This window comes from Aspergillus uvarum (assembly GCF_003184745.1).
Source record: "Aspergillus uvarum CBS 121591 unplaced genomic scaffold BO82scaffold_31, whole genome shotgun sequence".
Taxonomy (NCBI): domain Eukaryota; kingdom Fungi; phylum Ascomycota; class Eurotiomycetes; order Eurotiales; family Aspergillaceae; genus Aspergillus; species Aspergillus uvarum.
The window spans coordinates 144,748-157,184 of record NW_020291328.1 but is presented as its reverse complement, the minus strand read 5'-3'; the positions used below and the strand labels follow the sequence as shown (position 1 = coordinate 157,184).

The window sequence follows — 12,437 nt, the reverse complement described above, 5'->3', positions numbered from 1 at the left end:
TTTTCATCCATCTGATCCAAACTTCACCAACGTCTAGGCAGTCGCATTCTGCCTCCGTTCATCGGGTTCGTATAGATTCAGCATGCAAGTTCTTCACATACGTACTCAGCTTCATATTCCCTGGCGGGCGATCCGAGCCTGTGGGTCACATTTCGCGGAGAGGTGCAACAACAGTTCTGAGCTTAGATCCGAACCCGAGTACGAACCCGAGCACGGCGGACGTTTCGACCCACTTGATCGCCATGTTCAAACTTTGATTTCATCCTGTATGTCCCTTATATAACGACTCAATTAGCTTTAAAGTTTTTTTTTTTTTGGCAATGGTTGGGGTCACGTCTCGCTCCACGACCAAGCCACGGTTTGGAACAGACATTGCGTTCGGCTGAGGGCACCTGCCGCAATCGATGCACGGTGTATTGAAAAAAGCTAAATCAATTGGCACTTTACTTGGTGTTTAATATAATTCTATTCTTAGGGTAAAAGGGCTAAAAGTCGAATGCATGGTAGCCTAACTTAGATTGCTTAAATGTAGATTGGATTGTTCTATCAATCCTTTTCCACTTTTAAGAAGTCTGACACTTACATTTCTCCTTAGACACTGCAATATGGATTCCAAGGAATCCTTGAATCTTCAACAGAACCGCATGTTCGATGACTACTCAGATCCACCGCCTGCATATTCGCCTGCGCGTGCTTCAGTCGCGTCCTCAGAAGCGTCCCTCTGGACCATCGAGCCGGATTTCCCCCCCGAGTTTACAAACGACTCGCGGGAGCTGGACTACTGCTTTGCTCCGCAAAGTAAGTTGATTCGCAGAGAGCTGTCCTTGCTTGATTATTAATTGAGATTAGAAGATGGCAAGTTCGGTATCAACGCGGACATCACTTCGCGCACGTCTGCCTTCATCCAGGCGTTCATGCGGCCGAGCACGCAGGCTCGGTTGGTGAGTGTAGGGTTGAATCGGAGCGAGTCTGGAGAGAGCAGCAGCATTCCTTCGAGTGGTGAACCCCAATCAGAAATCCCTAACCCGCCACCATTGGACGTCGTGGTGATGGTTGTCGACGGTAATGACTCAGGTGTCCCGCCATTGTTCATCTCAATGCTAAGTTTCAGAACAGAATCCATTGATCCATTCATAAGCATCGCAAAACAACTCCAACAAGACTCCCATCGCGTCCGGATCGCTGCAGATGTCTCATGCGCATCTCGAGTACGAAGTCACGGACTGGACTTCTTTGCCATCCCCCCCATCTCCTCCGCCCCTCGAGTAGCTGTTCCCTCTCGAATTCCAAGAATGTAAACTGACTCTTTGCACAGAGCCAGAGGGCAGCCGATGGTCGGACTGTCAAATCGGCTGATAACCGAGCGAGCCATCCCCGCAACCTTCGCTATTCCCTCTTCGAAGCATACAAAAGATGCTGGCAAGCCTGCATTGCACCATACCAAGACGAGGCCCGTCCCTTCATGGCGGACGCGATTATCGCCACCCCAACCGCGCATGCCCACATCCACTGCGCAGAACGTCTGTCGATCCCGCTGCATATCATGTCCGCGACGCCCCAGAGCCCTACCAAAGCCTTCCCGCATCCTAGAGCGCGTCTGGATCCCAACGAGGATATCGATCGGCCAACTGCAAATATCCTGTCTTATGCGTTCATTGAGGAGTCGACGTGGCGTTTGTGAGTTCAGTGACTCTTGTTTGACGGCTCGAAGTGACTAACGTGCGGTCATCAGAATCCTGGAGCCCCTCAATATCTTCCGACGACAAGTCCTTGGGTTGATGAGCATTTCACCCACCGTGGCGGGGAGGCTGATGATCGACCAGGAGATTCCACATACGTACTTCTCTTCGAGGGTTCTGGTTCCGAAGCCGAGAGATTGGGCTCTCAATTATGGTGAGTGACTCGTTCTATGGCCATCACAAGCGGAAATTAGTTTGGCTAACGTCCCCTACAGAGATGTCCGGCTATATTTTCCACGAGCCTGAAGAGTCCTACCGCCCACCAAAGGATCTTGACAACTTCATCTCGTCGGGCGCAGCACCGATTCATCTCACGATGCGGGACACTAGCATGCTGGACTCGGATCTGCTGGCTACAGTCATTCAAGAAAATATCCTATCACGTGGGCTTCGGATTGTTGTCTCCGAAGAGTGGCGGCATGTCTGTGCGAAGCTGGACAATCCCAATGTATACGTTGTCAACTCCAGTGCCAGCGGTAGGCTCCATGTCTTCTATCTTGATCTGGTCTCAGCATCACTCACTTTCCGAACAGACTGGCTACTCCCCAGAGTATCCCTAATCATCCACAACGGGAGCATAGACGCCACGAAAACGGCTTTACGGCACGGTAAACCAAGCGTGGTCATCGCAGAGACCGACGAGTAACACTCCCTGTACTCTTAGCAAGAAGCCTTGGATACTAACCCATCCAGCCACCTGGCAACCGGCCAGACCCTCGCGAAAATCGGCGCCGCCGCCTCGCCACTACGCGCCAACGAGCTCACCTCCGATGCCCTCTCCCAGGCGATCGCCTTCTGCCTCCGCGCCGACGTCCAACAGACCACCCGAGCGATCCAGCGACAGCTACTCGACGAGGCCGGGGCCGCCAGCGCCATCAAGCTCTTCTATCGCCGGCTGCCTCCGCAGGTCCAACCCTGCAGCATGACCAAGCAGGACGTGGCGATGTACCAGATCTGGAACCGACCGTCACAGGCGATCTCAGCGGAGGCGGCGGCCGTCCTGCTGCAGGAGCAACGCATCAAGCTTACGGATCTCGTGCTGTAAGCCTTCACCACAACTCTGACTTGGATGAAAGCCTTCCTGACTCAGAATGAAGGATATCTCGGTGCCCATATAACATCCCATCCACGCAAACTGCGTCCGAACGTCCGGCCAAAGATTATTGGAATGGATTCTCCCACGCCGCAAAGGACATCGTCAGTGCCTCGGATCTGGTCAGCAAGGTCCCTGGGCTGCGGAAGAAGGTATGACGCGACGAGGCAACCATCTCCTTCTCAATACCCGCTAACTTAGCTTGTGGGTATCGCAGGATTCGATGGCCGACGGCGGCGATAAACCCCGAAGTGGGGGCAGGCCCAACCTCGCGAAGGACGTCGGGGTCGGAACCGCCCGGTTCTTCGGGAATATTGCTCTGCTTCCATTCACCAGTTAGTCTCAATCCCCGTCAATGCTCTTGTGCCCATGTGTCTTGCTGATGGTTTCTTTGTAAGGTACCGCGTTGGTGGTCAATAGCGTTGCGTATGGGGTCAAGAGTGTGAAGGCACACAGGCAGAACAGCAGTCGCGAGGAAGAGATCCCCACCGAAGCACTGGATGCGACTCGGGAAAAGGAATCAGGCTCGTCAGTCGCAGGACAAGCAAAACGCGATTCTCCGGAGGGATCCTCCGCTGCGAACCAGATCCAGCTCAGGAACGAGGAGCACGTGGAGGCGATCTGCCGGCGGCATTTGGATCGTGGGTTTCGGAATGACAAGATCCATAACCTAGAGTTTAGGGGGAATGTGGTTGATGTTTATGAAAGTTTTTAGAGTGAGAGGGCGGGGCTGGCGTTGATAGATATAGAGTGTTTTTGGGCAATGCAGATTGTAATATAGTCAAAGTTGGATATTGATAATAGATTGATCATGCGGATAGAGGGCATATCTGAAGTTGGTCGCCTTCAAGTTCCGTCAAATGCCGATGAAGTACTGAAGCCCTGGAAATGTGTATCCTATCCTCCAAAGCAAGCCTCGAGACTGTCTTATTGGATATCGTTGCTACATCAAGAATTCCAGATGCACAGAAGCATTGAACGGAGAATGAAAGATATCAAACTAAAAAAAAATAAACAAAAAAACTAATGAACTAGACAACAAGTGTGGTGACAGACCCTAAGCCGGGACGGACAAGAAGGGGGATGAAAAACAAAAAACGATCCCGGTGCGACTCGAACGCACAACCTTTAGTACCGGAAACTAACGCGCTACCATTGCGCCACGAGACCCCAGATGACGTAACTATGCCCTAATACTACATATCAATGGTAGCTACTTGCTGCAGGTAAAGGTTAGGTGCCTTCTCTGCCCACTTCATATAAGCTGCTAGATGATGAAATCTTCAATGCCGTGCGGAAAAACCGATCACTCCGTTACCGTCGTGGGAGACACGGTATTTCTAACGTGTGGGCAGAATTGTAGCTGAATTAGAGCCTGGAACAGTGGAGCGGCAGGCTCCACCCGAAGAAGAATCCAGACCCGAGTCGTCTCCGAGCAGAAGGACAATAAAACCGAACAAATGGCTTAGGGCAATTTACTCCGTTCCGATGGACACGTAAGACTGCGCATGTGGGCGGTCACTTGGTGATTCAAGAAGCAATTATATGCACCCAGCAATGCAATAAGCAGGATGGAGTCCATTGAACACTGCAGAGTGTCAATGTTACCGCATTCGGAACTCAGATCCCGAGCTGCAGCTCGAGCCGAACATTTGCAGGGGTTTATTAGCGGTCAATTGTTGGCGGCAACGGGATACAGAAGGCAGAATTCGAGCAATCTTAGCGACTATCATCACTTTTTGTTTTTTTTCATGTTGATCCTGCGGATTGTGAGTCAGCGCAGTCCACGGAGGCGTGGACGGCCTTCGGAACGGAGTGAAGAGTTGCGTAGAACACTGGAAGGCCAAGACCAACCCTAAGACGGATCGAGAATAACCCCCAAATTTGCAATCATCGCCGCTGCGGAAATTTCGCCGCGCCATCGCGTAATCATGCAGTTTCCTATCTGGCAAGTTCTGTCCCAAATGGCGGTGTTACTTCCCTCTCCCACCCGGCATTTATACCCCATGGCTCGAGGTTGAGATCAAGATCTTTTACCCGCTCTTCCCTCTCTTTCGACCCCACCCGGCACTCTCTAGGGATGCTCCAAGACAACATGGAGCGGCCGACTGAGGGTGGTCTACCGTCGGAGAAATCCGACGGGGTGACAACCGCCATAGCGGCGACCAGCCCTATCGATGATGAAGCCCGCCCTGCAGTCTTCTCGTCCACTGTCCAGGAGATTATGTTTGTCGCCGTGGCGACCATGGCGATCGCCATGTCCTCGCTCGTGAGCGGAGCCGTCACCGTGATTACGGCCCAAGTTCAGAATGATCTGAACATGACCACGGCGGAATTGACCTGGTTGAGCGGTTCCTCCTCGTACGAACCCATTCCCCAATTACTAACGGCCCTAGTATAGTACGCTCGCTAACCCTACTCTCCAGATTGGCTGCCGGATCCTTCCTGTTATTCTTCGGCCGCCTGGCGGATCTCTTCGGCCGTAAGACCCTGTTTCTAGGAAGTATGGTCCTGTTCGCCGTCTTCTCTCTGGCGGCCGGGTTCAGCAAGACGCCGCTGCAGCTGGACATCCTCAACGGGGTGATGGGGTTGATGTCGGCGGCCTCGGTGCCGCCGGGCCAAGGGATGCTGGCCAACATCTATCAGCGGCCGTCCAAGCGGAAGAACCGCGTGTTCGCGTGCTTCAGCGCGGGCAACCCGATGGGCTTCGTGTTCGGGAGTGTTTTCTCGGGAATCGCGACGCAGCTCTTCAACTGGCGCGCCAGCTACTTCCTGCTGGCCATTATCTATGTGGTGGTGGTCATCGTGGCCGTCTTCAGTGTGCCGGTCGACAACTCGCCCAAGACGGAGATCTCCGGGCAGGCGATCAAGAAATTCGACATCGTGGGCACGCTCCTCACGATTGCGGGGATCGGGATGTTCTCCGGTGCTTTGAGGTGAGGTTCCCCTTGTCTCGAACCCTCATGGCCATTCAGTACTAACCAAGAGTCAAGTCTGGGCTCCGACGCTCCCCAAGGCTGGAAGACGCCCTACGTACTCGTCCTCCTCATTCTGGGCGCCTTGTTCATGATCGCCTTCGTCTTCTGGGAGAACTGGTACGCCTACCCGCTGGTGCCGATGAGCATCTGGCGCGACCGCGACTTCTCGCTGGTGATCGCCATCTTGCTGCTGGGCTTCCTGGCGTTCCCCATCATGTCCTTCTGGGTGTCGCTGTTCATGCAGCGCATCAAGGGCTACTCGCCGCTCATGGTCGCAGTGCACATGCTGCCCATGGCCATCGGCGGGATTATTGTGAACATCATCGCCGGCCTCATCATGCACCGCGTCTCCAACAGCCTGCTGATGGCCGTCGGCGCCACCGCCTACGTCGGCTCTTTCTTGCTGATGGGCCTCCAGCACTCGGACAGCATCTACTGGGCCTTCATCTTCCCCGGGCTGGTGCTGGCGGTCGTTGGCGCGGATTTCGAGTTCTGCGTTGCGAACATGTACGTCATGAGCTCGTTGCCCCCCACGCAGCAGAGTATCGCGGGCGGGATCCTTCAGACTGTCACTAAATTGTGTGTGACGATTGGGATGGGGATCAGTACGGCGATCTATGATGCGGTTGTGGCCAAGGGTACGGCCACCGGGGGTTATTTTAAAGGGGATCCGATTGAGCCCTACAGTGCTACGTTTTTGTACTGTGCAGGGATCGCGTCGTTGGGGATTCCGTTGTGTGCGTTCCTGAGGATTGGGAGCCAGGGGAATACCGGTGGGAAGGAGGGGTCAGAGGTTGATTCTGAGGCGCTGAGTGCGAGTAGGGGCAGTGTGTTGGAGGAGAAAGGTCGTGGGGAGGTTTGAGGGGAAGGGAATAATAATATCTGAGGGGTGGATATATAGACTGTGACTAAGACGGATACCACAACAGCGATGTACCTATTGTTTAATTACTGGAAATTGATTAGAATCCTGATAGACTGTTGATATAGGCTGCTTACATGGAAATCGATTGCACTACTGCGAAGAGTAAGCGGCGTGCTGCATCTTCTGACACTGTATATCCATTACACCTCTTATTTACCGCAGTGTACAACTCATGAGCTCGAGTGAGTGGGGCGATAATTATACTGTATCGCTGTTATATTACTTCTGACTTAGTCTAAGTTGACAGGAATCAGGCTACCGTCAATTGCGCGAATAAGCATTGCCATGGCCCACTGGTGTGATAAGCAGACTTGATTAATTACAGTAGCTCCCACCTCCCCTTCCTCCTTTCCCTCAAGCTTCTCACGCTCTAACCCTCAACAACACACTGTAATCTGTCCCTCCCAACCCTGCCATCAGCATTCTCAACTACCATGACCACCCCCTGGAACAAAGGCACGCACTCCGCCCTCGTCCCACTACCAGGACCCGAAACAGGACCCTCCCTCTTCCTCTCCGCCGCAGGCCCCGAACGCCAGAATGCCAACGGCACCCTCGCGCCCGCCGTGATCATCGAAGCCGGCCTCGGCAGCTCGCACGTGGAATGGGTCGCGGTGCAGCGCCTGCTCGCCGCGCGGGCGCGCGTCTACACCTACGACCGGGCCGGCTACGGGCGCAGCCCGCCCTCTCCGCTGGCGCCGACAGCGCACAACCGCGTCCACGAGCTGACGCAGCTCCTCGACGCAGCGCAGATCCCGCCGCCGTACGTCTTGGTCGGTCACTCCTACGGCGGGGTCCTGGTCCGCGAGTTCCTGCGCCAACGCGGCCCCGACGTCGTCGTCGGCATGGTGATCGTCGATTCGCCGCGGGCGCAAACCCCCTTACCTCCGGATTGGCCGAGCTTGATGGGGCGGTCGGATTACTATGCTATTGTGGGGCTGGATGAGAATTTCGCGGTGACGCCGGAGGAGTATCAGGCGATTAAGGAGGATGAGGTCAGGAACCGGGCGACGGCGGAGGCGGAGTTGGCGCTGATTGCGGCGGGGACCAAGGACTTGAATGAGGCGATCCCCGAGGGGATGCAGTCGCTTGGGGATGGAAGGTTGAGTGTGATTTTTGCGAATGAGTCCGTGGATTTTGGGAAGGTTTATGCTTATGGGGTGGAACATGGACATGGCACGGAGGAGGCGCGACAGCGGCTGGCGGACCGGTTGGCGGTCATGGAGGAGATGGATGAGCGAGGGCAACGGGAGCATCTGTCGCTGTCGAGTCGGAGTCGGTTTGTGTATGCGAAAGGGAAGGCGAGGACGCATAATTTGCAGTTTGTTGCACCGGAGGTGATTCGGGATGAGGTGTTGTGGGTCCTGGAGTTGATGGGTTGAGGATTCGGGGCGATTCTGGCTGGATCTGGATGGTACTTTAGGGCTGATCAGTCGTGTACTGTTGCATTGCGCCCTACACTGCTGGAATAGCCCTTATGCCTCGCAAAATTGTCGAGCTTGCGACAGACTACATAATGAAAGGTGCGACAAAGCTATAGTCAAAACCGGGGCGGAGATCCTTAAGAGACCTGCTTTGTGTGTGAAGAGCATTCCTATTCATCCTGGTCGAAGTAAATTCATATACTGCTAACTCCACGGTATTCAGTCTATAAATCAAGCCCTTTCCTAGAGCCAATGCCCGGATGGATTCAGATTAAGTACCACGCGGCGATGAGCGAGACGACGGGTACCCGCCAGGTCTGATTCAAACCTGCATATCCGTCAATGTTATTTGCGTACTTTAGGACACTTGACCAGACATGGAATCCACGCGGGGAAGCATTCCAGGTGACTGGTGCGCAGAATCCTAAGGTACGATCACATTTGATCTGCGTTGCTGACCATCACCACTCACGCTCGGTCTAGGCCAGTCTGTTGATTAGGCAGACAGTGGTGTCGCCATGGCTTCAGACTATAAGCCTTCAGACAAGGATACCGCAGAAAAGCCCGGGGTCCGAATGCCGGGCTGGTGACTTGTTGAGTGTAGGAACAAGAAAGGGATAAGAAATGCGAGGGAAAGTCGGGGTTTATGAGGGCCGAACTTCGCGCCACTCGGTCAGCCTCGCACTTTCTATCCCCCGACCACTGGGTTCTGCAAACCCCGGACCGCTGGTCATGTTGACCACGAGATTGTTTTATGTGAATGTTTTGGGCCGATTTTAGCCTCTCGCGACCCTTTAAAAAGTCTCACATCCCTCGACGGTTGCTCCTCTCGCGAAACAGTCACCACTCGTGCGTTGTCATCCGATCGATTGCGCCCTGCCTCGCGGAGCGCCGAACATCACATTTACCATGGCTCCCCCCCACACTCCCACTTCCGAAAGCATCGAGTCAGCTGGCACGCATAATTCAGAATCGGTCAATAAACACGATGCAGCAGTCAGCAGCGAAGGCTCAGCCAAAGCTGGGGGCCCGTCTGGTCCTCCGGGCCCACCCGAGGATCAGTCCAGACTTAGGGTTGTCTGTCTGATCGTCTCGGCCTTTGTCGCCATGTTTCTGGTTGCACTGGACAGAACGATTATCTCGACTGTACATACACCATACCATCTCTCGTGTCTCTGCTTGACGCTAATGTGTACGCAACTCACAGGCCATCCCCCAAATCACCGATGAATTCGACTCCTTCGATGACGTCGGCTGGTACGGAAGCGCCTACTTGTTGACATGCTGCGCATTTCAACTCTTATTTGGCAAGTTGTATAAGCTTTTCTCTGTCAGGATAGTCTTCCTCGGCAGTATTCTACTGTTTGAGGTCGCCTCTGCCATCTGCGGTGCTGCACCCAATTCAGTAGCCTTCATCATTGGAAGAGCCATCTGTGGCGTCGGGGCTGCTGGCATTCTCGCTGGAACTGTGAGTCGGCAAACCAGCTTAACGGGGATTATTGCTGAGAGTCGTGTGCTAGATCATGTGCATCATTCACTCCGTCCCTCTGCAGAAGCGCCCTCAAATCCAGGGACTGTTCGGTGCCCTGTTCGGCATCGCCTCGATCGTCGGACCCTTGATTGGCGGCGCCTTCACATCGAACGTGACATGGCGATGGTGCTTCTATGTCAACTTACCAATCGGCGGCGCCGCTATGATCTTCATTGCCTTTTGCCTCAAGGTTCCCAAGCAGGATTCCACCAGAGTCTCGTGGACTGAGAAGCTGGTACAGCTGGACTTCCTCGGCACCACACTCCTGGTCTCTGGTGTAGTCTGTCTCATCCTGGCACTCCAGTGGGGTGGCCAGACATATTCCGTATGTCGTCAAAATCGATACCTTAGACCGCAACTGACACTCAGCAGTGGAGCAACGGTCGCGTCGTGGCTTGCCTGGTACTCGCGGGTGTCCTGCTACTTTCGTTCATTGCCGTGCAGATCTTCCTTCCCAAGACCGCGACGCTCCCTGTGCGCATATTCTCGCAGCGCAGCATCATCTCGGGCTTCTGGCAGACCCTCTGCGTGGGTTCCGGAAACTACATCTTCGGTAGCTTACCACCCCCTTCCTACTGAGAACCGTGACATGTCACTGACATGGATTGCAGTATACTTCCTCCCCATCTGGTTCCAATCCATCAAAGGTAACTCCGCCGTGGAATCTGGCATCCGCCTTCTACCTATGATGCTGGCGATGGTGGTGGGCTCGATCGGCGGGGGCATCGTCAACTCCAAGGTCGGGTACTACACCCCCTTAGCGATCATCGGATCCTGCATCATGGCCGTCGGCGCCGGCCTTCTCACCACCTTCCAGGTGGACACAGGCGAGGGCAAGTGGATCGGCTACCAGATCGTCTACGGGATTGGTCTGGGGCTGTGCTTCCAGGTTCCCAATCTCGCGGCGCAGACCGTTCTGCCCAAGCCTGACGTGCCGTCGGGGTTGGCGTTGATGCTGTTCGGTCAGCTCATCGGGGCGGCGGTGTTCGTGTCGGTCGGGGAGAATATCTTGGCTAACCAGCTGGTGGAGAGGCTGGCGGGGCTGCCGGGGTTTGATCCCCGGCTGGTCACTTCGGGGGGCGTGACGGAGCTGTTAGATGCAATGCCGGCGGATCTGCGTGGGACGGTGCTGTATTCGTATAATGAGGCGCTCAGGAGGGTGTTTTGGGCTGGGTTGATTATTTCGTGTTTGACGGTGCTGGGTGCGGCGACGCTGGAGTGGAGGAGTATCAAGCAGGGGCAGCCTCAGCCTGATGCTGAGAAGAAGGCGGAGAGTGCAGAGGAGAAGAGTGTGGATGCTGCCAGGGGGCAATAGACTACAGGGCTTTTGTTTTATTTGGTTCTTCTACTTCAAGAATGGGGAAGCAAGACGGATTTACTAGCTAGCTTTGCGATAACATTTTAATTTCAACAAACTACATATGCTTCTCTGATCCTGGGATGGTCTTATAGTTGGTAAATGGTTTCTATACGTCCAGCTCCCGACACTGTTCTCTCTTTCCAAAGCTATGTAGAGAGACTTCACATTCTTTGTTGCTTGTCTGTCAAGTCCCTGGTACATTGGAACCATAATCCTCTCCCAGGGTACTGCAATTCTGGACTTGGACACGAGGGCTAAGTACACGACCAGCAAGATATAATCTACCATGGGACCAAACACAGGTGTTCGGACAGGAGCTTCAATCCAAGCATTTACTACCCCTATGAACGATCGCATCTTCGAGTGGGCAATGGGAGAGTTAGAGGTTAGGAAAGGGAGGCACTTCCAGTCCTAGTCGGGGGGGTAGAGGATCCGAGCAGTGAGAGCCCGGACTTAGGATGTCCGCCGGGGGCTCATGAGCCGTTTCATTTGGCTTAGGGTTGGCGGGCGCCACATGGATCGCTGGAAACAAGATAAAGGTAGATACAGCAAATAACATACTTTGCATCATCGTCATGAATCACAGAGACCACGTCTCATTTCACTGTACTACCAAGACAGACTATAACTTTGAGCCATCAACCCGAATACAAACATGCCAGACAACCATCCGTTTGTCAACTCCTGCCATTCCAAGACAAGCTCGTATTCTGGCTCCTTGCACACAAGGCTCAGCTGTGGAAATGAGTGAGTCCACCCGCGTGCGTACTTTCCATTTCACTGAAGTTGGGGAACGGGGTTTTGCTTTGACGATGTCGAGAATAGAGTCAGATGGTATTGAGGGTAAAAAGGTTGAGGTTGATGGGCAAGCTTTTCGTGGTTGAAGGACCTTGACATCGATGAGGCCAGAGGGGCCATACGCTTATTGATACTGTATGCACAAGGAAGGCATGAGAAATCTGCATTGAATTTGCGAGCCCGGAGTATGAAACCTTATTTATCACTACTGCAATCAGGTGATGGATATAGATTTTGATCAATTTCATTATAGGAAATCTACTAGCAGTAAACAAGCGCGGGATTTCGCACTCGATCGAGAAAACATAGAGAGGTATTCCAGTATACGGTCGCCCTACCACTGCTCACACGCAGCGGCCCCCCGCGCCTCCCTAAACCACAGCTCAGTCATTCCACGATCAATATCGACGTGCATCGCCCTGGGGCCCCACAGCAGAATGGGGTGGTACTCGGTGATTATCGCCCCCGGTTCGCCCAGCACCTCCCGGTAGAACCGCACCGGATAATTCCGATCGATCACGCCGTAGAAAGCAGAAGCCCCGGGGAAAATCGCTCCGGTACGCATGCATGCCCTGGCCCAGCTTCAGTT

General features: G+C 54.0%; 3 protein-coding genes and 1 non-coding gene across 4 annotated transcripts; 3 read left to right on the top strand and 1 right to left on the bottom strand.

Annotated features, from left to right (window-relative positions):
• Positions 1-566: 566 nt before the first annotated feature.
• On the top strand, positions 567-3,592 carry BO82DRAFT_336663 (glycosyltransferase). The gene is made up of 11 exons (XM_025633359.1): positions 567-798; positions 850-1,062; positions 1,117-1,265; positions 1,316-1,677; positions 1,733-1,893; positions 1,955-2,215; positions 2,273-2,381; positions 2,433-2,780; positions 2,837-2,984; positions 3,050-3,167; positions 3,231-3,592. The coding sequence occupies exons 1-11, from the start codon at positions 606-608 to the stop codon at positions 3,545-3,547; spliced, it is 2,379 nt and encodes a 792-aa protein (XP_025491320.1). The 5' UTR covers positions 567-605; the 3' UTR covers positions 3,548-3,592.
• Positions 3,593-3,930: 338 nt separating this feature from the next.
• Positions 3,931-4,002, bottom strand: BO82DRAFT_t190. The gene has a single exon. It is a non-coding gene; the product is annotated as a tRNA-Arg (tRNA).
• Positions 4,003-4,927: 925 nt separating this feature from the next.
• BO82DRAFT_392560 (uncharacterized protein) lies at positions 4,928-8,387 on the top strand (the record flags this gene model as incomplete). The annotated part of the gene is made up of 6 exons (XM_025638626.1): positions 4,928-5,193; positions 5,259-5,768; positions 5,826-6,637; positions 6,801-6,837; positions 6,898-6,917; positions 7,156-8,387. 6 exons carry the CDS (start codon positions 4,928-4,930, stop codon positions 8,115-8,117), a joined length of 2,607 nt encoding a protein of 868 aa, XP_025491319.1. The 3' UTR covers positions 8,118-8,387.
• A 480-nt stretch (positions 8,388-8,867) lies between these two features.
• Positions 8,868-11,015, top strand: BO82DRAFT_383894 (putative MFS aflatoxin efflux pump). Its single transcript, XM_025638052.1, has 6 exons — positions 8,868-9,106; positions 9,161-9,305; positions 9,367-9,627; positions 9,680-10,015; positions 10,063-10,243; positions 10,302-11,015. The coding sequence occupies exons 1-6, from the start codon at positions 9,069-9,071 to the stop codon at positions 11,003-11,005; spliced, it is 1,665 nt and encodes a 554-aa protein (XP_025491318.1). The 5' UTR covers positions 8,868-9,068; the 3' UTR covers positions 11,006-11,015.
• Positions 11,016-12,437: the final 1,422 nt, after the last annotated feature.